This window comes from Delphinapterus leucas, chromosome 16 (assembly GCF_059928025.1).
Source record: "Delphinapterus leucas isolate spDelLeu-1000000601 "Yukka" chromosome 16, BTC_Dleu_Yukka2, whole genome shotgun sequence".
In the NCBI taxonomy this organism is placed as follows: Eukaryota; Metazoa; Chordata; class Mammalia; order Artiodactyla; family Monodontidae; genus Delphinapterus; species Delphinapterus leucas.
In genome coordinates this window covers 36,704,466-36,729,724 of record NC_143144.1, presented here as the reverse complement: position 1 = coordinate 36,729,724, position 25,259 = coordinate 36,704,466, and the positions used below count along the sequence as shown (strand labels likewise).

Genomic DNA, 25,259 nt, shown 5'->3' with positions numbered 1-25,259 from the left:
ACAAAGCTGGTGGCAGGTGCTTTGCATAGATTAGCTCTTGTCATCCTCATAGCAGTGATTTTTTGCATCCTGTACTGATGAGGAAGGTGAGCCCCAGGGATGCTTGGTGTCTTGTCCCAAGTCACACTTAGGTGGCAGAACCAGGATTCAGACCCAGGGCTGTCAGACCGTAAAGAGCAATGTTTGTTTGTTTTTTGTTTTGTTTTTGTTTTCTCAGCCACACCACGCAGCTTGTGGGATCTTAGTTCCCCAACCAGGGATCGAACCCGTGCCCCCTGCAGTGGGAGCACGGAGTCCTAACTACTGGACTGCCAGGGAATTCCCGAGCACGATGTTATTTCACATAATTAGAAAGTCTGAGCTCAACAACAGGAAAAAAGCACACACTGTTCTACAGACTTCTTGGAGTCACATCTGTTGGTTGTCCATCTATCCTTGGGGCCCAGGAGTGGTAGAGCCCACCCAATCTGTTATCCCTGCCTCCCAGCTCTTTACCTTGAGGTCTAACATTGTGCCTGTCTTAGTGTGACTGGGCAGGCAGTCCCTTGGCCCACACTGTTCCCTAATTCAGTAGCACTTGGCCTGGCCTCACTCCCAATGTCCAGAGGGTCCCCTCCAGTGCCACCACATTTGCTAGTCCCTTGGTGTTAGCCACATCTTCCTCCTCTTTCTCAATGTGGCTGGTGCTGGCAACTAGGCACTTTCCCCATGCTTCCCAGTACAAGAGTTGCTCACATGCCCAGTTTCCACGATTGCCTCTCCTTTGGTTCAAGTTCCTGGGCTTGTCCTGGAGCCCCCATTCCCCACCCCTGGGCCTTGGTACTGGCCTGAGCTTCCAGCCCAGGGGCCTTCATGTCCCAGAGACAGCACTGATTCCTGGGCTTTCATTGCCTATACCAGGCCTCCCAATTCCTGCCCTCGCTGGGCTGGGCTGCGAGATAATTAATTTTAGCTGCAGTTGCCATTCCTCCCCAAGCAGCCCTGCTGAGGTGTGTCCTGCTCATCCAGGCTCTGATAAGCCACACTCAGGTAGACAAGCCCCACAGGCGTGTTGCTGTTACAGATGTATGCGTGGCAAGTTGAACAAAATTTTGCAGCCCCCCACAGTCGGATCCGGGGGTCGGGGGATGGATCCACCAAAGGAGCCAGGCAGCAGGCTGAGCTTGGCTGTCGGGACAGTTGGTCTCTACAAGTCAGCTAACACTGATGCTAAGCAGGCAGCCAGAGGTCAGCTTGGCTTTTGGTTAACAGATTTTATTTACCATTTACAAAAGAGGTTAACTGCATGCAAGTTGTAAGGGTGCTGCATTGCCTATGGAGGGCAAACGTGATCCAGCACAGCCCTGTCCTGAAACCTGTACCTGTTTGTTCAGTCTGGGCTCCTGGCTTGTCAGAGCCCAACCCTTAATACAGCTTGGGTTGTGGACTGCAGAAACCCTGGCAAGAAGCCTGCACACTGGCACGTCTGAGTAACACACCTTCAAACACCAACTCAAAAATCAAGAAAACCACATGTGCATGCAATCTGTTTAAATAAAATCACGGACATATTCTAGAGAGGTTATTAGTGAGCGGAGTGAAACACAAAGAATTGTTCCGTTTCTCTCTCTGGGCACAAGTTTAGATTTCCTCTTGGCAGATTTCCTTAAAGTCAGACGGAACTTCTTTGCATTAATAGAGGCCTGCATGTCGTCTCTGCTGGAGGCCGTGGTCACAAGCTGATGAGGTGTGCCCCAGCTACACAAACATGCTGAGGGGCCGGGAGCCCTCAAATGAGCTCCCTGCCGCCAAACTGCTATGTGGCCTCTGGCAATCAGTCCTCTAGGGAACTCATTTTCGTCATCTTGGCAAAACGGAGCCTTGGCTGGATGTGCTGCCCAGCTCTGGTCCTCTCTGACAATGGCTGTCCTGGGCTGCACAGGGGATGTAGTTGGGGGGTGGGGGGTGGGGGGTGGGGAGGGAGGAGACATGGAAGGGAAGCTATGCCATCACCCAGCTCGGGCTGTGGTGGATCAGTGGCAGTGCCCTCACCCAGCACAGCGCCTCCTGGGGGGTGCTTGGAAGAATAGCTGAGGGGCTCCCAATACTTTGTGGAAGAGCTGCACCCCAGAGAACTGGGCTGCAGAAAAATACTTTGCATTTGTGCTGCTTTGCACTTGGTTAAAGCCCCTGTCGCTACTACTTGTTTTGATCCTCGCCCCAGACCCATGAATGAGGCAGACTCACTTTCTTCATTTTCCAGATGAGGAAGAGCAGAGCAGGGAGTTTAAACAGCTTTCCCAAGGTTATAGCATGTGAGTAGAAGAGCTGGATAAAAATGGAAGTCTCCCCAGACCTCAGCGCTGCACTGTCTCTTCAAGGACTTCTGGTGGGACAGCTCCTAAGGGGACTTGATGCTTTTCCGGATATCTCTAGGGCTGCCAGCGTGGCTCCAGCTATTTCTGGGACCAGGGCAGGCCCATGTGGGCATAGCAGGGGCCCACAGTCTCTGCCCAGACACCATCCTCCACCTTCCAATGGCTTTTAGGCACAGGTCCACAGTCAGCGTGAGTTTTTGGTGCATCTTTGCCCTCCCCTGCTGCATTTGGTCTCCTACAGCCTGCAAGGTTTGCTGACCCTCAACCTTAGTCAGCACTGAACCCCCTTTTTCTGCTCCTGTTCTTAGCTGAAGACTTCAGGATCCAGGTTCTAGTTGACCTTGTCACATGTGGCCAGGGCCCTGCTCCTGGACTGAGAAAGCTGGGGCCCCAGCAGGACCCAAGAGACACTGTGAGATCTGGGGTTGGTGAGTAGAAGACATAGATCTGGCTCCTCGTCAACTCCCAGCCTCTGCAGAACAGGCAGCATTGAACCTGTGCCGAGGATCTGGGTGACGGGAAAGTATTTGCCAATTGCATCCATAACCAGAGAAATAAATTCCTCGCCCAAGGCACTGTCCTGAGCCCTGGATATGGGGGTTACACCATTGCACAAAACAGGGGTGACCCTAAGGGGCAGAGCTGGGGAGTATGGCCCAAGCAGCTGGGCAATCGGGTTGGGAGAGAAGGACCACAGGACACGTTCTAGAAGTAAGCCTCGTTATGCACATTCTTCTCAAACTTTTGCCTGAGCTCAGAGACCAGAGCTGACTGGACGGGTCTTCCCGCAGCCTTGTGTTTTGCCAAGGCCTTGGGTTTTGGTGATGGATGGGGTTGCTGAGGGGCGAGTGAGCCAGAGACTGTAGGCACCATCCAATGGGCTGGTCCCATGCTGGGTGCCATGCTGGGTGCCATGCTGGGTGGTGGAGGGGGAGCGGGGACTTTGGGGGGCGGTGCACTTCCCAGGCTGTTGTTGTTGCAGTTCTCATTGGGAGGATCCTCTCTGAGCACAAACTTGTCAGCGGCCTTGGTCCTTCTGAACTTGAGCCACTTGATGCCGGCGGTGCGGGGTGCAGGGCTGGGCCGCTTGCGGAGCACACGCCGCACCGGCAGGACCTTGTTGGACTTCTTGTTGCGCCAGAAGGTGGCGGTGGAGATGAGGACGGTTATGGCCACAATAATGGCCATGATGCCGGCCAGCACACCCACGGCCTTCATGGGGTTGTCTTTGGTCTGCATCAGGAAGGCAGCCATGGGGTTTCGGGACAGCATCTGGAAGAAAGATGCATTCGGCTGCTCCTGCCTCGTCCCCGGAGGACAGAGCAGGGGCCGTAAGCCTGATGGTTTTTAAGCTTTCTGGGGTCAGGCATCCCTTGGAGAATCTGCTGAGCACTATGGGCTTCATTGCAGAAAAAATGCACACAGAGAAAACACAATGCATGCACCTCTGCAGAAAAATGCACACAGAGAGAGCATGACGCAAGCACCTCTTCTGGATGAAGAACTCCTGCATTAGTGCTACTGCTTTCCTTTGATTGGGGGGAGTGTGTGTCACGTTTGCCCAAGTGCATTAGGAACCTCTTAAGTGACGACTTCCTGCCAGACCCTGAACTGAGGACTACACATAATGATTTTACTTCTGCCTTTCAACACCCATGTGAAGGAGGCATCATTAGCCCCATTTTACAGAAAGGGAGTGGAGGCTTAGCAAAGGCCAAAGTCACACCATCACAAAGTGTTGAAACTAGGATTTCGAGCTGACTTCAAAGCCTGTGTGTTTGATGGCACAGGTGGTCTTCAAGAGAATTGGGTGGGTGTCTTTGGAGGAAGGTGGTCTTTCTCCCTCTGGCCATGTTGCAGCGAGGTCTGAGCTGGCCCTCTGGCCCTCCCCCCGACTCCCCCGCAGATCAGGGCTCCGTACCCACCTCAGTGTCTATGATGTCAATCTTGAGTAAGGCCGTGGTGCTGAAGGATGGGGAGCCGCGGTCCTTGGCCTGCACCTCTAGTGACCACGTGTGGTCCCCGCTGGGTGTGATGTTGTGCAGGGCATCCAGGGAGCGGATGGAGTTCTTGAGCCGGATCTCCCCCGTGTGTGTATCGATGTCAAACACGTTGGCTGGCTCTGCGTGGGTGATGGAATAGTCCACCAGGTTGTTGGGCTCCTCTGCGTCCTGGTCTGTGGCCTGTGCACAGAGAGGGACAGGCAGAGCTGGGCTTCGAGGGCGATACTTGTGTACCCTGGCTCAACCAACACGTCATATAGAGCTGGCTGGGCTGAAGGGAAATGGTCCTAATCCTATTTGAGTGAATGGAGCTGGGAGAGGAATTGAATGAGCCAGGGTGGGTCTGCGCTTGGCTCTGTGTGTTGTAGCAATTCATTCTCAGAACAAGTCTAGGCAGTCCAGTATTGTCAAAAAACAAAAGCCTGGAGGCGGAGTGACTTGTCTAAGGATGGAGAGGTAGAAGGAGGGGAGCTGGGATCCAGAGTCAAGTCTGTTGGGTTCCAGGGTTCATGCTTTTTCTGTATCGGGAAGGCAGTGCAGCAGGGAAAGCGGTGCTGCAAAGGCAGGCAGACCAGCTGTGTGAACTCAGGCAAACCAAACATGCAACCTGCCTGAGCCTTAATTTTTTTTATGTGTAAAGTGGCAAAAATATCTTCTTTCTCAGAGGTTACTTCTGGGTTGAGGTGGGGATGACGGTATATAAAGTACCTTAAAAACCCTTGCTTATTTCAGGAATCCAGTATATTTTAAAAGAAATTCTTATGCTACAGTGCCGCTTGCAGTTGCAGGGACAAGACTTTTACGGGAGCTCAGCTACCTTCGAAGCCCACCTCAATTTTCACTGGGGTCCCCAGCACCATTGTCTTCTCCTGGACGCGCTTTCCAAACTGGGGGTAGTGGTCATTGACATCCAGCAGCGTGACGAACACCTCGGCTAGGCTGTACCTGCCCTCCATGTCCTCTGCCTTCACGTAGAAGTTGTACCTGGCAGTGTCCTCGGCGTCCAGGCTGGCCCAGGGCTGGGTGTAGATGATCCCAGAGGATGGGTGGATCAGGAAGCTGTTGGGCACAGACAGCGCAGGCAAGGGTGTGCACAAGCACACTCACGTACACGCGTGTACACTCACAGAGGTGCACACATGCCTGCGGTAAGGAGCCGCCTACAGGAAGGGGCGGTAATGCACCAGGCAGCTTCCCCAAGGCATCCCGAAGGACCACCCACCTACTTAGCAGTCTTACCAATGTAGAACTTAACCCAAGTCACAGCCCTTCCCTCTCCTCCCGCGACCTGCCCCTTCCTAGCCCAGCACTGCTTGCCTGGCCCCCAAGGCCACGAGCCCCAGCTCCAGGCCATAATGATGTCCCTTCTTCTCTCAGACTCACCTCACCTGGTGGGTCCCCACACCTTGACCCCAGGCTCTCTACAGCTCCCCTCCATTCCTTGTGCCCAGGCTTGCCTCCCCGACCCAGGTCCTGCTCTTCCCAGGCTCCTCCTGCCTTTAGCACAGATCCTCCTCCACCCTCAGCCTCCCAAATCCCTTGCCTGAGGTCCTGTCCGGGATTCTGGATCTACTCACAGGTCTGCCCCGGATCCATAGATGGAGTATTTGACTTCACCCCAGGGACCTGTGTCTGGATCGACGGCCTGGAAGAGAGAAAGCTCCCAGTGGCCCCTGCCCCTTTGTCAGGGCATGTTGGCAGCTCTTGCTTTCAATGGCAAAACAAGGATTTGGGGGGTTTGCCCAGCTGGGGAGAAACTGATCTGGAGCCCTGCTCTGGAGCCCTAGTTTCGCCCCAGGAGATCTCAAGTATTGGAGGAACCAGATCTGGAAGGCCTCGTATTTCTCATTATATGTCCTCATTATAGTCCTGTGAGGTGCTGTATGGAAGAAACTGAGGCTCAGAGAGGGCAGGTAGCTTGTCTAAGAACACAGCCAGTGAGTGTGGGCTTTGCGATTCAAACTGGAGCCCCAGTTTGTCTGACTTCACAAGGTCCCCTTCACCCCCAGTCCCTGGGTCAGCCCCAACCCACTGTGACAGCCAACACGTTGGAGCCCCCTGGGGCATTCTCGGGGATCCTGGCAATGTAGTAGTGGGAGGTGAACTTGGGGACATTGTCATTGGTGTCCAGGAGCTGGATCACGATGTCCGCTGTGGAGCTGAACTTCTCTGGGGTGTTCACTTCGATGGCCAGGAGCTGGGGAAGGAAGGAAAAGGAGGACTTGTCTGGGTGGCAGTCGCTCTGCAGAGAGCCTGCCACGTCCCGTCTCAGTACCTTCCCTGCCTTGTCTCCCGTTTTCTCAGCAGCCAGCCAGCTATGCCTGCCCCCACCTGCAGGGGGTACCTCTAAGGCACACATCATTTCCCTCCCCACTGACTGCAATGCCCGTTTCCTTATGGTTGCCATTTGCATTGGGACCAATTTCTTTTGCTCCACTGATTTGCATATTCCTTTGTTTTAAACTTCCATTAAAAAACTATTTTGCTTCATAATATACTTTAATATCTGTTAGAGCAAGTTCCTGCCTCATATTCTTTTTACCTGAATTTCCTGACTATTCAGGTTTATTTCTCCAGATAAAAACCAGTATAATTGTGTCAAGCCCCCTCCCTCCTCCCCTAAGGAAATTCTGGGTAAGACTTAATTGAGGTGGTGTGATTCTTTATTAATTGACGAGAATTTGCATTTTTAAATAGGTGTGTCTTTATATTTCTTGCCTTCTTTATGTCCTTTTGTTAAATGTGTGCATTTTTGTGTCATTTAGATGCTGCATATTTCTTGTTATGGTAATTCCTAGAAATTTTATCTATTAGTTGTTACTGTAAAAGTGCTCTCTTATTCCATTATTCTCATTGCCGTTTTTTGTACGTAGGAAAACTATTAGGTTTTGTGTATCAACTTTATAATCAATCATGTTAGCAACTTTGCTGTGTCTAACAGTTTTTCGATCATTTCTTTTAGATTTTTCTAAGCAAACAATCACATCGTCTAAAATAATGCTGATAATAATAATTTTTATCTCTTCCTTTCTAATGTTTGTACCTTTTGTTTCCTTTTCTTACCCAGGAATAATGTTATTCTAGGAATAGTGTTAAAGAATAGTGGTGAGAGTAGTTATCCACGCTTTGTTCCTGACCTCATAGAATGCTTTTAGAATTTCACTTTTATCGACGGACTGATTGAAGTATAGTTGCTTTACAATGTTGTGTAGAATTTCACTTTTAAACATGATGCTAGCTATCGGTGTCTATGCATTTATAATCATAAATAATTAAAATAATTTAAGAAATACCAACAAAGTATTTTTCCTTTTTATTAATATAAATTATATATTATGTATAACATGCATTATTCATTTATGTTTACCATTTTAAATAATTACAAGTACAAAGGAGTATATTTTTCATCTCCTGCTAAAGTTTTTAACAGAATAGATGACATATGTCAAATGTGTATGAGAAAACATCTATCCTGAGGATCAAATAGTTTTCTTCTCTCAATCTATTCACATGGCACATTGTATTGGTAGTTTTTCTTTGGACACCTCTCCATGCATTCCTGGGGACAGTCGTAGTTTAGAAGCGGGAGCTCAGTGAGGCTGTGTGCAGTATGAGAAGGTTCTTGTGTCATGATTCTTCTTCTCCCTTTTCCACCTACTCCTCAAATCAGCAGGAGGGGCAGAGAAACTGAGAGGAAAGGAACAGGGCCAGGAGGGGCAGAGTGTGACAAGGGACCCCTTAGGAATGAATCTAGGTGCTGCTGTGACCCCCCATTCAGGGTAGTGCAAAGCATCACCTACCTTGAAGGTTAACACTTTGAACTTTTCAAAGTCAATGGTGGCTGAGTTCTCTACAATGATCGTCACTTGGGCTTCATTCAGGACCGTCTGGGGGACCACTCGGAAGATGCCCCCGGGTCCCACCAGCCGCAGGTTGAATTTGGCATTGGCTCCCTGGACAACAGTTTGGAGAAAGGAAACAGGGAAGATGGATGAGAACAGAAACTCATTAGATAGTCGCGCTGTGCAAGGAGCCTTCACGTGCCCTTGACCCCGGGAGGTGAGTATTATTACTTCTTTCTATAGGGGAGGTGATGAAGAATCAGAAAGGTTGAGCAGACTATGAAGACTCAGCAAGGAAACAAGCACAGAAAGCCTAGCCCTGAGCCGGGCACAGGAGGCGACAGGCCACATCTGCAAAGTCTGGAGGGTCAGACGCAGAGGTGCTTTCATTTGACTGGCTTTTTCCTCTTAATTGATTGTGAATATATTTAGGCCAAGCAGCTAGTCTTTGATTATCTACCCTCCCTCCTCTCTCTCTTGGTTACCCACTCTTGCGTAATTCATTTTGTGACTCTCCAGGCCCCTGTGAACATCAGCAGGAAAGGCTCATGCAGGCTCAGCTTTGGGACTTGGTCCCATGTGGTTTGCAGGAAGACAGAGTCGAGGGCAGGACCACATACCTGGTCTGAGTCACTGACAGTGATCTTGAGGCCCCGCAGGATCTCCCCCTGGGGCGGGTGCTCATACATGGACAGCTCAAATCTGTTCTGGGGTCCACTCTCTCCATAGAATGTCGGTGGATGGTTGTTGAGGTCCACGATCCGGATGGTGACAGGGGCCATGGCCTGGGCAGCTGGGGTCCCTGCAGAGCTGACCTCAGTCACCTGGGGTGGGGACAGGTGGCTATGGCTGTGTGGCAGGCTGATTCCAAGATGGCCCCAATGATCCCTGCCTCCTGGTATTCATGCCCTTATGTAATCTCCTCTTTTTCAGTGTGGCCTGGCCTAGTGACCTGCTTCAAACTGATAGGATATGGCAGAGGTGATGAGATATCGCTTAGTGATTAGGTCACTAATTTGTGATTAGATTAATCTAATCACTGATAAGTGATTAGATTAGGTCATAACTTCTATCTTCTAGATAGATAGAAGATATCTATCTATATCTATCTTTTGCTGGCTTGGATGAAGCAAACAGCTGTGTTGAAGAGGCCTGTGTTCCTAGGAACTAATGGTGATGTCTAGCCAACAGCCAGCAAGGAACAGAGGTTCTTAGTCTGACAGCCCATGAGGTACTAAATCCTGCCAATAACCATGTGAGCTTGGACGCTAACCCTCCTCCAATTGGGCCTTCAGATGAGAACCCAGTCCTGGCTGAAAATTTGTTGGCGGCTACGTGAGAGACCTTGAAACTGAGGACCCAGCTAAGCTGACTCTGTACTCCTGACTCACAAACTGCAAGATATAAATGTGTGTTGTCTTAAGACACTAAATTTGTGGTGATATGTTACAACAGTCATAGGAAACTAGTATAGGGCTATTACTTGTCCCGTTTTACAGATGAGGCAAGAGGAGGGAGGCAGTCACCTGGGGTCACACAGCTGGACTAGGAAGAAGGTAGATGTATCTGATTCCTTAGGCAGTGCTCTCTCCACCTCACCGCACTGCCCTCTCCTTGCAGCCAGATGTGGGTTCAAACCCTAGCTTTACCATGTTCTGCACTTGTGTCCACTTGTCCAGGGGGAGGCTGCAGGGAGGGGAGGTGTGGCGATGCAGCAGTGGATGACAAATACAGGCTGCAAAGCCAGGGCCAAGAGTCCACAAGCACCTCAGGAACGGGTGGCAAATACCATGTGAGGCCCTGCAAGGGCTTCCTTCCGCTCTCCTATAAGCATGTCTGGTCTTACCTATCCTCAAATGACCCTCCCTGGCCTCTACTCCATCACACACTATAGCTGCTTCCTAACTCTTCTTTGGTAGAAGCTTGTGCCCTCTGCCCCCTTTCCTCCCATTCAATGCTCAGCCCGTCCCCAACTCAGATACTTCACACTGACTTCCATGCTGCAGGTGGCACTGCCCGCTCCCCCTCCCCCTTCTGAGTGTGCTGTCCCCTTGGCTAAAGTGGCTCCACTTTGCAGATTGGACTTGACCCCTGGTCTCTCCTTCCCTGGCACCTCCCTCTTCCCCACTCTTATCCTGGGGTGCTCCCGCAGTGGCCTTCTGAGCTGGTGGCTCCTCTCTCCCCCCAGCCCTCCTCTGGGTGGCCTCATGCCCTCCCCTCCTTTCACAGCTACCTGTATGTTGATGCTGTCTGCCCTGAAGTCCAAACCTGTTACCCTCAAGTTTGGATGTTTCAACTTGAATGTCCCCGAGGCACCAGAATGCCTCATGCCCATCCTACTCAACTTGCCTTCTCACCTGTGTTTGTGATGGCATGGTACCACCCTAGATGCATCCCTCCCTCTCCTTTCCCCCACCCCTCACGGCCCCATTCTGTGGAATCTGTCTCATTCACAGTTTGCCGTTTGTCCATTTTCACCGTTCCGCCTCCGCTCATCCCCACGGCCCCTCGGCATCTGTCACCTGGGCTGATGGCTTTGCTTCCCTACCTCTCATCCACTTCCCTCCAAACCCAAGCTGGGACCAGTGCTCTCAAACGTCAGGCTGAGACTGGTGCCAGAATCACCTGGGAGCTCAAAACACGCAGAATCCTGGGTTTCCCCCAGGCGTACTAAATACCCATCCTCAGGAGTGTGTCCTGGAAACCTTTTTTTTCCCAAGCTCTCTGATTTTGGGAATCCCACTGGTCTAGCGAGCAGTCAGAGTGAGCTTTGAACAAGACTCTAATTCTGCTCAAACCTTTCCATGGCTCTTCCCTGCTCTTGGGCAGGACTAGGTACATAGTTTGCAGGCCCAGTGAAAAATGAAAATAGGGGGCCCCTTGAGAATTTCAAGACAGCAAGAGCAGAGCATTAAGCCCAGCATGGGACCCTTCTAACTGTGGTTCCTGTGTCATCTCACAGGTTGCATGGCCGCAAAGCTGGCCCTGTTGCAGGGAAAACCCATGCCTCGTATTCAAGGCCTTTGCTCCTCCGGCACCACCTGGGCTCCAACCGTTTCTCCTTTACGTGCTGCCTGTGGACTCTTGGCTCCGGTCCCACCTGACCCCTCATTGCGCCCCTGCTACATCATGTTCTCTCACCTCCAGCCTCGGCTCACTGGGCTTTCCTAGCTTTGCAAGGCCTCCGCCTGCCCCACCCTAAACAGTGCTCCCCAACACCAGTCTCCACTTGCTGGGTCCTACCCATGTTCATGGCATCGCTGCTTCCATCCTTCCTTCTCCTGCCTCATCACAGCTCCCCTCGCCAGGTACTACCTCTTGTAGGTGCTCCTTGAAGCAACATCTAGATCCTTCCTCCCTAGATCCTGCGAGCCCTGGGGGGTAAGGGGGCAGCCCAGGTCTCATCACCTTTGGAACCTTCCAGGGCTGAAGGGTGGGGAACGCCAAACTCGTGGGAGGGTACCTGTACATGCAGCTCATACACCTCTCTCCGGAGCTGGGCAGGGCTCTGGGTGATGGAGATTGCTCCAGACGTCTCATTAATTTCAAAGGCTCCATCACTGCCTGTCACAGAAGACAGATGTGCCCTGCAGTTCTGAACAAGGCCACATGGTGGCGCAGGGTGCCATACGTTCCTCAGACGCTATCTCATTCAAGTCTCCCCTATTATCATCTGTGTCTTGCCAATGAGGAAACTGAGTCTCAGAGGGGCTAAGTAACTTATCTAAGGTTACACAGTGAGTGCAGAACTGGGACTCAAGCTCACTACTTTCTGGCTCCCAGGTGCTCTAGTATTTTGCTTCGTGTGTGTGTGTGTGTGTGTGTGTGTGTGTGTGTGGTAGAAAGAGAAAGGAGAAATAAAGAGGTATAGAGGAAGGGAGATGGGAGGTGGAGAGAAGGAGAGAAAATAATGGAGGGAAGAAAGGAAAAGACTGGAAGAGGAGGAGTAGAGGGAGATGCAAGAAGACAGGAGAGGAGATGGTGTGGTGTGGGCACTCGGTAGGTGTTTGAAGGATTGCAGCGGTGGAGGGGAGGGAAGGCAGTCAGAGGTCTGCGTGCCTGGGGAGAGATGCCTGTGTGTGATAGTGGACACATCTGCACGTGTGTGAGCTGCTGGAAGGGGCGTGTGTACCAGGCATGTTCCAGGGACAGGGTCAGAGGAGGTGATGGTGTCTGAGTGAGAGTACAGAGATGTGTGCATGTCTGGGACCAGGTACGAGGTGTGGTGGTCCCCTGGAGGGGACCAGCTACTGAGGGCTCAAGAGCCCTCCCCAGGGCTGGCTTCTCCTGCTCAGTTGCTGCCCAGCCCAGCTGTGGAAAGAGCCAGCAGACTTAGGTTCAAACCCAATGGGAACTTGGGATAATTTAGCTTCTCTGAGCCTCAGTTTTCTCACCCATGTACAGGGCTAGTACTAGGCACACGCAAAATCATCATTGCATTTAATTCACTGAATTCAACTCTATGCTCTAGGCCAAAACATTTAAAAGAATGAGAAAAACACATGGCAATTTAAAGAGTATAAGAAATCTTGCCACCCCTTCCCATTAACGAGGTATGCCCAGGAGCCTGTGGGAACATGAATTGGCACCACCTGTGCCGCTTTCGGTATCCAGCCCCCAGCCCCTCCCTGCCCAATGCGTCTCTCCCTGTTGCTGGACATAATGAGAAGCAGGGACCAAAGCAGACGCCCAAGGAGACGTGCCGCCTCCTGCAGGGACCCAGCCACTCTTCTCCACGCATCTTGTGCTTCTGGCCTATAGATGAGGAAACTGGGATCCGGAGAGGTTGGATCTCACTCTGGTTACCCAACGAGTTGTAGCTGCAGCCCAGCAGTGAGCCCCAGACTCACCGTTCACGAGGCTGTAGAGAACACGGTTGGGTTTGCCGCGATCTCCATCCATGGCGACGACGGTCAGGACCTCTGAGCCCTTGGGGGGAACAAGGATTTTATCCTGTGGCCCTGGGAGGCCGTTCGAAGGCTTTGGGAAGTTGCCCCACCTGACAAGCCCTGCTCGATCCTGGCCTGCCACCCCCTCCTGGTCTCCCTACTCAGGCCCGTCTCCCCGGAGGCCTATCCATCCTCATGGCAGCTTCCTGACTGTCCTCTCCCCCAGCCCTGGCACCTCCTTCCCGCTTAGCTCCTCAGCAGGACCGTCTGGGCCTCGCCCTGCTCTGACCTGCAGCCCCCATGGGAGCAGCCCGGCCTTTCTCTCTCCCTCACTCTGTGCCCTTCTGCACCACTCAGCTGCCAGCATCTGAAAAGGTGATGTCTCAGCTTGGGCCCAGCACACGAGTAGTGCTCAGTAAGTGTTTTCATTGTTGTATAAAGTTGGGAATTATCAGAATCCGGGGAAGTGAAAATTGAGAATGCAATTCCGTTCCACAGAGAGTTCTTGAGCCGTGGCCATGGGAGGTGTGGCTGGGGGGGCACATAAACACATGGGCTCACCCCGAGGATGGGCGTGCCCGTGGAGGGGCGTGCTGGGCGTAGGAGCAGACATCAACCAAAGATGTCGGCGAAAGCAGTGCCTGGGCTGAGCCGAGAAGGGCAGGAGGCGTTAGGCCCATGGGCACGTGTCCATCAGAAGGAAAAGGGTGCAGTGGTGAGAGGGCTGGGCTGAGTAGAGGATGGTGGGGCCTCCGGGGTGGAGGGGAGGCCGGCCCCTAGATGCCAAGCCCAGGACTGGAACCTGAGAGGTCAAAACACAAAACACAGGGGTGGCGGGGGAGGGGGCGGGAAGGAGGGACGGAGACTGTGCTGAAGGGGAAGGAAGCTGAGGCCAGCCTTCCATCTGGGCCCACGTGTGATGTCCGACAAGGGTTGTGGTGATTCGGCAGCAAACTGTGGGAGAACTACCGGTTTGAGGGGCTCCAGGCTATACAGGCTTGGAGGGAGGGAAGCGAAAGGCACCTCACCTCCTGTACGAGGTGGAGGAAAGGGCCACTTAAACCAAATCATCAGCTCTCTTCCCAGCCTCTCTTCTCAGCCCTTTTGAAGGGCTGACATGTGCAGCCGGGCTGGCGTAAGCTTGAGTGAGTGAAGAGACGCCTGGCATAGCCTGGGCACCCGGTACGTGCTCCACACACAAGCCACCGCTTCTTCCCGGGCCTACCTCCCCCCGCAAAACGACCTGTTTGTGGCCTGAGTGAGGGGTCCAGAGCCGGCCTCCACATGAGCTGAGGCTCGCGAGTCCGGGTCGAGCCCAGCCATCCAGCAGGGGGATCCTCGGGCAGCGCGAAGGACAGGGCAGGAGGTGTCCGGAGGTGACACTGGGCTGAGGGGCGCAGCCACCCACCGGAAGGGTGTCCTCGTACACATAGCCATAGTAGGGCGTGCCCACGAAGACAGGGGCCATGTCCTGCACGTCCTCCACATTGACTGTGACCGTGGTGGTGGCCGAGAGCACCACGCTGGCCCCTCGCAGCCTCCCTCCGCCATCCTGGGGAAGGGTCGGAGAGGGAAGAGAGGTTGGGCTCTGGAGTTGAGCAGACTCCCACGGAATCCGGCTCCTGTCACTTACTGGCTGCCCTCCCTGATTTCCGTTTGCTTCCGTGTCACCTGGAGATAATTTTGCCCTCATACGGGTGTTAGGAAAATTAAATGAGATGATGCAAGAAGGTCTTCAATCAGTGCCTGCTATGCAGTAGGTGCTCATAGGCATTCCTTTGGAAAGAGGGTTAGGTTTCTCTCCAGGGAAATCATGTCTGATCAGTAGCACAGGAGGAGGGGGTCGGAGCCAAATCCCCTCTCCCAGCCCGGAGCCAAGCCTCAAACACTCCTGAGGACCTGCTAAGAGCATGATGTGGACCCGCGCCTGAGCGTGTATAATGGAGCTGTGCGCCCACCAAGCCAGCCCTCGTGGAGAGGCTGGCAGGCAGGCCCGGCACGAGCCTCCTGGTGCAGACTGAGGGGGATGCCCTGTAGCCAATATGTGACCAGCAGGGGCCTTCCTGGAAAAGAAAATGGGGGTCTTAGAGGGACGGCTGGGGCTTCCTGACCTCAGGAAAGAGCAGCCGCTTTGGCCGAGCACCTGCTGAGTTGCAGATCCCATGTCACACGCTTTAGAAGTATGAGGAATTTAGTTAAGTCTCGGGGTGGGCAGATGAGAAAACTGAGGCTCAGAGAGGGTAACCGGTCACACAGAGAGGAAGAGGAGGGTGAGCAAGCCCGGGCAGAGAAACAGAGGTGCCCAGAGGCCAGGTTGTGTGGATGTGAGGGCCATGAGTCTCCAGGCACGGCCACCTGCGCCTACAGAGGAGAGCCAGGCCTGTCAGTCCTGAGGGGGCGTACGCCCTCTCCCAGGAGGGAATATGCCCTCTCTGGCTCAGAAACACCAGCCTCCCTGGGGAATATGTCCACGTCTGGGCAGGCTCCACGCATTAGAGATTCCGAGCAGCTGCACCCCCATCCCCTCCCCCATCGTACCTTCTGCCCCGAACTGCCCCCCAGTTGTAGAACCTAGCTGCTCCAATCCAAGGGCAGCTTCCCCTGACGGAGGCTGAGGAGCGTCCAGGTGCTGCCATTCCTCCCTCTCTATTACCTTGGCAACCACAGCAATGAAGTGGGCCGGGGCCTTCTCGTAGTCCAGGGTGGCCCCGGCCTGGAGGTGCAGTATACCACTGTGGCGGTCCACAGAAAACTGGGTGGAGTGTGGATTCTGTAAAGAGCGAGGGGCGGGCTGGGCCTTGGGGAGGGACCCAGGTCCCTCGCCTGCTCTGCTTCCTGAAAGGGGGTCTTCACCGTCCTCCCTTCATCACACGAACTCTGGTCTCAGGGCTGAGGTGCACACTTCAGGGCACTCAGTCTTCCCGGCCCCCAGGGCCCCGCTTCCTAGGGCTCTGGGCTTCCCCTCCCTCTCCCTCAGTCCAGCAAAGACGTTCCCTTCCAGCAGGGCCTCAGCTCTTTTCTCAGCTCAGCTAGAAAACAACGGGGCCCAGCTCGGGGCTAAGCTCTGGCCTGGAGTTTCCAGCAGGCAGAAATGTCAGCAGAGTGCTCTAACCTAGAGGAGGTGAGGGCTGAAAGCCATAGTGACAGAGAGAGCCTTCGGGATCTTTCAACCCCTCCATTAAGTGACTGTGGGTCAGTCAGCAGCATCTGGGTAGGGGGTTGGGGCGGTCAGATGGGGACAGGAGACAATCCTCAATCTGAAGAGGGGTGACTGTGTGTCAGGAGCTATTGTTGGAGCTTGACACGTATTTAATCTTCACAACTAACCAATGAGGATGCGCCTTCAACTTGCCCATTTTACGCATGAGGAAACTGAGCTGGGAAAGTCATACAATGATGGAAGCCCCATGCGTGGGAAGTGGTGGAGTCTTTTCAGAACCCGTGGAGCCCAGGGGCTTTCTCCAGAAGCTGTGTCTCTAGCCACTGAGCTATACTGCCTTGAAAATGGTGAGAGCAAGTGATTAACTGTGGAGAGCAGAGAAGATGCTGCAGAAACAGCAGCCATGGAAAGGAGGGCAGTGGGTTCCGGAGGAGTCCAGGGAAAGGCAGGAGGTGTGGGGAGGGGTCTCCGCCTTCGACAGGGTGGGATGGATGGACAAGGGTAGGGTGGAGGTGTCACAGCTCTGCTCATTCTGAGAGTTGCCCCTTCTGCCTTTTTTCCTATTGACACTTCTAGGCTCAGACAAGTTTCTTTTACTTTGTGTGTGTGCAAAGTGCCCAGGCCATCTTCTGGGGGAGGGGTTGGTGGGGGGAGAGCTGAGGGTCCTGAGATCTGGGGAGAGGGAGGCAGGTCAACTCAGAGGGAGCCAGGATGGGCCAGTCAGGGGAAGATGGCTTCCTCTCAGGCCAGTCTTAGGTCCCCACCTATTCATCCCACGCCTGCATTTGCTGAGACCTCTTTGGGTGGGATGCACCATCTCTGACAATCTTTGGGAATAGTTGAGGCACTGACCTAAGGGCTTTAGTGATGGAGATGGGGGCTGTCCAGGTGTCCCTGCTAGCCCAGGCCTCTGGTTATTTCCTGTGTGTCCCACCTTACCTTCAGGAAGTAGGTGACACTCCCTCCAGAACCTGTGTCCCTGTCCACTGCACGGACCTTGGCGATACTGCTCCCGGCAGGTGTGTCCTGAGGGGTCACAGCCACAGAAGGTCAGTCCCAGGGGTAGTGACAGATGCTTGGGGAACTGGGGTCTGGGGGCACGGAAAGGTGGAGTCAGGGAAGTGAGGGGTGAAAAAGAGGTGAAAGGTGGTGATTGACCTAGGGAGCATCCAATAGGAGGAGGGGCCTTGATGGAGGAGACACACTGGAGTCAGAGCGGGGTCAGGAAAGGGCAGAGGAAAGGAGGAACAAACAGACATCCTCCCCTTGAGAATGGCTCCAAATAGACAAAGGCTTTAAATATGAAGTGGCTGTAAACAGTTAACAAATACAGACATATTCCGTATCACCAGGGATCACACACGTGCAGTTTAGAGCCAGCGCAAATATCTTTCTCCTACTGAATTAGCAGACATTTAAAACTCCCAGAATGGCCAGTGTCGGCCAGGAACCAAGAGACAAACCCTTTCTCACATCCTAGGGGAAAGGCAAACAGGTGTCATTCTGGAAAATCAATCTGGCAACACCTCACAGGTGCCCAGGCTTTGACCCAGCAATTTCAAATCATTCCAGTTAGAGAAAGGAACTTTTATGCTCAGAGTTTGTTGTTTGATGTTTCTTATGACGGCAAAACTTAAAGTATCTTTAATATCCAAACATAAAGGAACAGTTCAGTAAATGCTGGAATATGCACTCAAGGAAAGCTATTAAAATCTTAGTTACCGCAACTTTACAATTACTGAGGAAAATTCTTATGTTATAAATTCAGTGAAAAGTAGAATACAGAAAACATATGTTTAGTATAGTCACAACTATGTAAAATAAAGAGAAAGCAAGAACCTATGATCATGAAAATGATGAGGAGGAAATACCCCCAAATTTAACAATGTTGTCTCAAGCTGGAGGGATTAAGGGTGGTTTCTGAAACTCTTTTTTCCCTACTTTTCTGTACAATTCACATTTTTACAATAAGAGTACATTATAGGGAATTCCCTGATGGTCCAGTGGTTAGGACTTGGCATTTTCACTGCAGGGGGCGAGGGTGCCCCCCAAGAAAGAAAGTGCATTATAATTTTAATGGAAAATGGTCAATGAACATTCCTTTGGAATAAAAATGTGAGGGGCTGGCAACAGAGGTGGCAGGAGGACACAGAGGGGAGGGGTCATCCAGTGAGTGATGGAGAGGGCTCTTTACTCCAATGCCTGGTCCCCTTGGCCAGGTCACAGGGCAGCCCAGAGGCCTGGGGCGGGAGTGCATCGACCCTGCCTGGTGGCCCCTTGCTCACCTCGGGAACCTGGACAATGTAGGGCTCCTGGATGAACCTGGGTGCCTCGTCATTGGCATCAGTCACCAGGATAGTGACTTTTTCCGCCACCTGAGAAGGGGCAAAGGGGACAGGTGTTGGAGCATTGAGACCTTCCAGGTGATAAAGGGACAATGGCCTCTAACACCCTAGGTGTATGTCTCTGCCCCCTCCTTCCCCCTCCCTTCCCCTCCCTCCCTCCTTCCTTCCCTCTTTTATTCATTCATGCAGCCCATACTGTTAAGGAACTACTCGGTGCCAAGCACTGTGCTCCATGCTGGAGACAGAAGACACAGTCTGACAGTGTGAATTTTGCAGGGTGGAGTGGTGGGCAAATAGCAACATATGAAAGGACAGTCGTGATGTCATTCAGGGCGGCAACCACAACAGGCTGGGCGCTGGAGGCTGGGGCCTGCACCACATGACTCTGAGGGTACCGTGTGCCCCAGCCTAGGCAAAGGCACCAGTTTAGGGGGCTACATCCAGAGGCCCAGAGAAGAGGCATCTGACCCAGCCTGCGGTGGATGACAGCAGGGAGGCCTCACAGAGGTGTGAGAAGTAAGGTCTGCAGCACTTTGTCAGGTGAGCGGGAAAGAGGAGGAAGGTGTGTCAGGAAGAAGCAGCAACACGGGCAAAGGCATAGTGAAGCACATACACGGGTTCAGAGCACAGAAGCAGATTTAGGGCTACACGGCTGGTGGGGTGAATGTGGTAGAGAAGGCGGGTGAGTCTGACGGTGCTCTGAATGGCAGTGTGAAGCTTGGATTCCACCCTGAGGGCAGTGGGGGCCAGCTGCTAGCGCTTTCTGAGCTGGGATCTGTGGCCAGGTCTTGTGCTGCACAGTGATGGCTCCAGATGTGGATTGAGGTCGGGGAGCCTTGGAGGGAAGGGAGCCCCCAGGATTATCCGGGAAGCAGTGATGAGGGCTGGGTGAAAGTGGCAGCTATGGGGAAGGAGGGGAGGAAGGAGGGGTCGGGTGCCCAGGTGTTCAGCTTGGGTGATGGTGCAGAGCCAAGAGCCAGGCGGGAGGAGATGGATGGGCAAGCAGGTTTGAGGAGACACTGCTTGAGGAATGTGGGTGTGCTCTCTCTCCCTTCCTTCCCCTCTCTCCTATGAGCATGTTGGGGCAGATCTTGCTGGACCTCAGCTTGGGTTTGCTGGGAGCCCTGCCCCGCGTGCGGCCAGGGGCTGGCTGGAGTGCGTACTCACCAGATTCAGGCCGTCGGAAATGCTGACAATAGCTTTAACCTCGTCCTCCCTCTGTGAAGCACAAGGACGAAGTGTCCAGGAGTCTGAGGCACCATAGGGACCCCTGGAGGCTGGGTGCATCAGAGGAGGCCTGGGCATTTCAAGGGAGCCCTGGAGCAGGGCGGAGTGGCTGAAAGTTGCCTCTGACCATGCTTGAGACCTTATTTTGGGGCTTGGCCCATCAGGGGTTCTCATAAACCCAGAGGGTGGAGGTGCCAACAGAAAATGCACCCCTGTCAGAATGAGAGATGCTAACAAGTGTGCTGGAGGACCCAGGAAGAGGTTATTAATCCATTTAAAAATTTTCCTCTTTTTGCCCCTTATCTCTCCCTTGACTCTCTATATTCTACAGTTCCTCAGAGGTCCAGGTCTGTGGTGTCTCAAGCTCTCCCCTTGACATGGTGGGTGTCGAGGTCCCCACGTCCCGTAGGGTGACAGGGAGGGGAGAACAGTTTCACCTCCTCTGCTGTGTCCCCCAGCTGTCTCTGGGACCCACCCTTTCCTTTCTCTGCACTGGTGGAGTCTGCCATTGGATCAGAGCTGGCAGCATCCCGCGGCTGAGGTGCAGGTACTTGGTCCACCAACCTGGTGTGGGATCTCACAAGGGAAACATAGCCCATGCCCTGTCACCCGCAGGTTCAGAGGGCACAGAGGGGAGGAGTTTTACCAAACTCAGAGCCGCTTTCTAAACCAGTCTTTCCAGCCCTGATCTGCTGGCTGAGTTTTCTGTGATTTATGGGCGCTCTCCAAGGATGCTCTCTAGGGCACCTTCCCGCCCACAGAGGTCTGTCTACATGCCTGGCAGGCAATGTTCCTCGCAGGTCCCCATACCTCTCTGTCCAGCTCTTCAATCAGGGTTATGTTTCCAAAATTGGGGTCAACCGAAAAGACACTTCTAGCGCTGGGGTCAAAGCTGATGTGGTAGGAGACGGGGTCTCCCTCGGGGTCTGTTCCATTCAGGGTGTACACATGAGAGCCTGGAAAGAGACAGTTGAGCGCTCACTGCTGGCCCCGTCCCGGCTGGCTGCTTCCTACTCTTTTTCTTTATTCTTCACGACTATCAGATGGCTGTTAGTACCTGCCACTTTACAGATTGTAATCTAGAATACAGATTACAGAGGGCTTCAGGGCTGCTGGGTCTAACTCTAGGGTCTCTGCCTGGAAATGACTCCTGTCCCAGGAACCAAGACTGGGGATGCGGGATGAGGGAAAAGGGAGGAGCCTTAAGGTGGAGGGGTGACCCATGTGCAGCACTGTTCCCCATGCTTGGATTATTCAGGGAATTCTGAGCAGGTGCTTCCTTTACACTGCAGTGGTCCTTTTGCTCAGGGTTCCCAGACCAGGTGATGGAGAGGAAGTGTGAACCTCCCTCCTTCTCCGGCTCCTCTCCCTGCAGATGCCACTGAGTTCATTGTTCTGGGGCCATTTTAAAGCCTAGAGCCCTGGGGCTCTGGCACGTTAGTACTTTGCTCAAGGTCACGCAGTGGGTAAAGGCCCCAGCGCTGAGGACTGCCACCTGCCCCTGGGGCCGGCCCTGTCTCTGGGCTCGGCACCTGGGTCTCCAGGACTGGCCCAGCTTAGGTGTCCACGGCTGCCGTGCCCTCCTTTCCTGCAACTGCCCCCGGGGAATTCAGAGAGCTAACAGGATGTCCCGGGAGTCACGGGTTCGGTCTCTATGTCCAGGGGAACGTGGGCCGCCCCTCCGGGAGACCTAAGTGGGGCAGACGCCAGGCGTACTCACCCACAGGAGTGTCCTCCGGGAGGCTGAAGAGGGCCATGTTTCCGTTGGTGCTGCCCACCCCGTTGTCGAAAAAGTAGGGGGCGAAGTTGGCCTGGGCTAGGAAGAGAACACAGAACAGAGGACACCCGAACACGCGCAGGGACAGCTCGGCACCGGCGTGGTCGCGCGTCTGGCCCACCCGCGGTCAGGCGAGGGCTCCCGTCCCAGAGCCCAGCGCGCCCACCGGGGCCCTCGGCCACCTCCTCCCGTGGGCTCCGGCTGGGCTCGGCTTGTCAGGGACACGCACCATCTGGGCGTTTGGAACTCAGGCAGCGGCCAGTCTCAGCCCCATCAATGGGCAGACTAGGAAACCTCGCCCAGAGAGGGGCAGTGCCCTGGTCAAGGTCACACGGGGAGTGGAAACACCCTCCCACAGCCCTCGGGGCAGCTGCCAAACCTCCGACTGTGCTTCTGAAGAAGCGGAGAGCAGCGAGAATCCCCCTTCCCCAGTCCGTGTCCCCGTCCCCCATCCCGAGCCCCACTCTGGAAGTGAACGGTCCAGAACTGTCCCTGGGTCCACCCGGCTGGCGCCAGCACCCACCCCTCGTCCCTACCGGGGCCCGCGGGGCCTGCGGCCACTCACCCAGGCGGAGGAACAGCAGCCCCAGGGCCAGGACGGCCCGCAGGCCGCGCCCCATGTCTCCGCGGGCGGGTCTTGTTGCTCCCCGCAGCCGAGGCCGGGCGTCGGAGCACGGAGCATGCCCTGGGCCCGCGACGAGTGCAGAGCCGGGGTGGGGGTGGGGTGGGGGCGGCGGCGGGAGGCGGGCGTGGGCGGGAGGGCCGAAAGGTGCGGAGGGCGCTAAGCGGATGACACGGCTCGGATCGGCGCCGCTGGAGCGCTCCCGCCCGCAGCGGAACGAGACCAATTAGTGGGTGCAGAGCTGAGGGGACCCGCTCCCAGCAGCGGGCGGGGGTGGAGGGCGGGAGGGCATTCCTCTGTGCTACCGCGACCTCTGTCCCCAGGTCTGGAGCGCAGGAGCCAAGGGGACCCCAGGGCCGCAGGGCGCTGGAAAACTGGGACTTTTTCCGGGTCTGCAAATCCTGGTAGGGCTGGGCTCCATTGGAGTTCTCCCTTCTTATGAACTTCCTCTGTGACTGTCAGGGAGTTTGCCACTCTCTTTGAGGCTGACTGTAAAACAGCGGCAGGGCAAGGGCTCAACCTCAGCGCGGAAGGATCCCTCCCACTAGTCTCTAGGAGAAATGAGGGCGGGGCAGAAAGGGGGTGGGTGGGCTCTGGGAAGGGCACGGCCTGAAAAATCCAAATCGACTCCAGGGATGTGTCCCTGAAGGCTTTGGGGGTGAGATTTGCGGTTGGGAAAGGGGCAGATGGTGAGGGTTTATCAGGACCACCTCTCTGAGATCTCAACCCATTCCTGTTCTGCACCCCCCAGGCCAGGCTAGCTCTCCCAGAGGGTCTGATTACTAGTCTGGTCACTAGTGGGGGTCCACGTGTGTGGTGGACGGCAGAGAGGGCCTTCAAGTCTCTAGTAAGGTGGAAGGCAGAGATTGCCAGGCAGCAGGCTAGCCTCCCTCCCCATCTGCAGTGCCCAGTTGTGACCATGGAGAAGCAGCAGACCCACGCACGCCTTGCAAGGAAGGGCGAACTGTTTGAAAGCAGATTCAAGCCCCGTGATGGGACAGACTTGCTAACAGAGCTGGCCAACACAGGTATGGACTGTCCCAGGAGGGGTGAGCTTCCCGTCCCTGGAAGACGTTTAGGCAAGCGAGGCGCTGCTATGGGGGCCCCGGGTGCTGACAGCTGGGAGGAACACTTAAGCTCAGGAGCCTTCCTGGTTGCTGATAAGTTTCCCTGGGCTGGACCTTCACTTTCTTGCTCAGACACCAGCATCTGGTTGAAGAAGCAGCCTGTTCTCCTTATATTCACAGGGTGTACAGGGCGGACACTTCAGGCCCGAGCTTGGTCACTCTCAAGGATATCCTTGGGAGGGTGTGGCCACAGACAGAGAAGACCCCTTTATGTGCTCCCCAGAGAGGCTGGGGTCCCAACATTTCCTCCCCAAGGGCATTCACAGGAGTAGAGCATCCCCCATCCCCCAGGCCAGTCCCCCTCCATCTACTGTTAGCAAGAGTTCGGGATTCAGGCCAAGGAGAAGATGAATGAGCAGTCCCAGAGTGTTTGGCAATATTCAGGCCCAATTAACCAAAACCCTTCATGTTGAATCCCCTCGGGCTTGGCCCTATCACTGAAAAGGTGCACTTTATTTATTTTTTGAAAAGGTATAACAGTTATTTTTATTTTATTTTATTTATTGAAGTATAGTTGATGTACAATATTACATAAGTTACAGGTGTACAATATAGTTATTCAAAATGTTTAGAGGTTATACTCCATTTATAGTTATTATAAAATATTAGCTACTTTCCCTGTCTTGTACAATATATCCTTGTAGCTTATTTTATACTTAATAGTTCGTACCTCTTAATTCCTTACCCCTATATTGCCCCTCTCCCCTCCCCTCTCCCCACTGGTAACCACTAGTTTGTTCTCCGTATCTGTGAGTCTGCTGGAAAGATGCATTTTCACTTGCACAGACATTCCTGCATCTTTCGTGTTACAAAATGCTGGGACAAAGCTAGGGCAAGCATTCCCTGTGTTCTACACAGAGTTGAGGAGACTGCGGCTCTCTGTAGATCACCCGGTGAGCTGGAGGCACAGACAGGGTTTCCTGGGGCAAGTGTCAATGTGCTGAGAAAAGCCAGCTCTCCCTGTGTCCCATCTGCCCACCTCCTCACCAGTGGTTGTGGTGCTTTTGACTTCTTTCTCCTCAGTTCACTCAGTCAACAGACTTGTACTGGAGAGGGATAGAGAAGGAGTACCCCACATACCGTGTGTGTGTGTGTGTGTGTGTGTGTGTGTGTGTGTGGTGTGATTGTCCCTGCTTTCGAAAGGAAGAAGTTAAAGCACAGAAAGGGTAAGTCACTTGCCCAGGCTCACACAGCCAGTGAGGGAAGGAGTCTGGATTCACACCCAGTTTGGCCTGGCTGTAAAAGTAGTTGAAACTCTTTCCATGGTAGAGGAAGATGACCGTGGAGCTCCTGAAGCTTCAGCTCCTGAGCCCCTTTCTCACACGTCCTTCCAGAGCCCTAATTTTGTATTTGTAGTTTATATTCTTCTGTCCCCCTTCAGTTGTACAGGTTCAGATCTGCTATAGTGACTAGTGGCCTGGTTTGCCTGGGACTGAGGGGATTTCCGGGGTACAGGACTTTCAATGCTAAAACCATTAAAGTTTGACTTAAACGGGAATGAGTTAGTCACTCTAGACCGGCCCCTGTCCTCAAACAAAGCATCTGAGAACCTAGGAAAACAGCAGCTCTTTATGGAGGTTCTCACCATGGACCCTGATCTTGACCTTGTGGTGCTGAGGGTCTGGAAACTGCCTGGAGGGCTCAGTTTCTCATAGCTGGGAAGGAAAGTCCCGCCTGCCATGAGACATGGGGCTTGGCCCTCACTCAAAGACCCCGGGCAGTCTCGGGCACACCCGTCACCTTATCCTCCACGGGCCCATCACCCCTGCATGATGACAAGCTCCCTCTCCCCTGGGCCTCCTCACCATGGCACCTGCTGTGAAATACCAACTCAGGTCATCTCTAGGTCAGGTTCTGAGGGCTCTTCCTCAGGTAGATGTAAAACAGCTGGTCCCGCTGTTAGTAAGTGG

General features: G+C 53.8%; 1 protein-coding gene across 1 annotated transcript; it reads right to left on the bottom strand.

Moving 5' to 3' along the window:
- Nucleotides 1–1,130: 1,130 nt before the first annotated feature.
- On the bottom strand, nucleotides 1,131–22,754 carry CDHR1 (cadherin related family member 1). Its single transcript, XM_022562446.3, has 17 exons — nucleotides 22,166–22,754; nucleotides 21,544–21,639; nucleotides 20,634–20,779; nucleotides 19,764–19,814; nucleotides 18,537–18,626; nucleotides 17,191–17,277; nucleotides 15,745–15,861; nucleotides 14,500–14,643; nucleotides 13,053–13,131; nucleotides 11,666–11,766; nucleotides 8,823–9,026; nucleotides 8,161–8,313; nucleotides 6,393–6,557; nucleotides 5,938–6,005; nucleotides 5,191–5,419; nucleotides 4,283–4,540; nucleotides 1,131–3,629 (listed from the first exon to the last, which is right to left on the bottom strand). Exons 1-17 carry the CDS (start codon nucleotides 22,218–22,220, stop codon nucleotides 3,063–3,065), a joined length of 2,610 nt encoding a protein of 869 aa, XP_022418154.2. The 5' UTR covers nucleotides 22,221–22,754; the 3' UTR covers nucleotides 1,131–3,062.
- Between the last annotated feature and the right edge of the window lie 2,505 nt (nucleotides 22,755–25,259).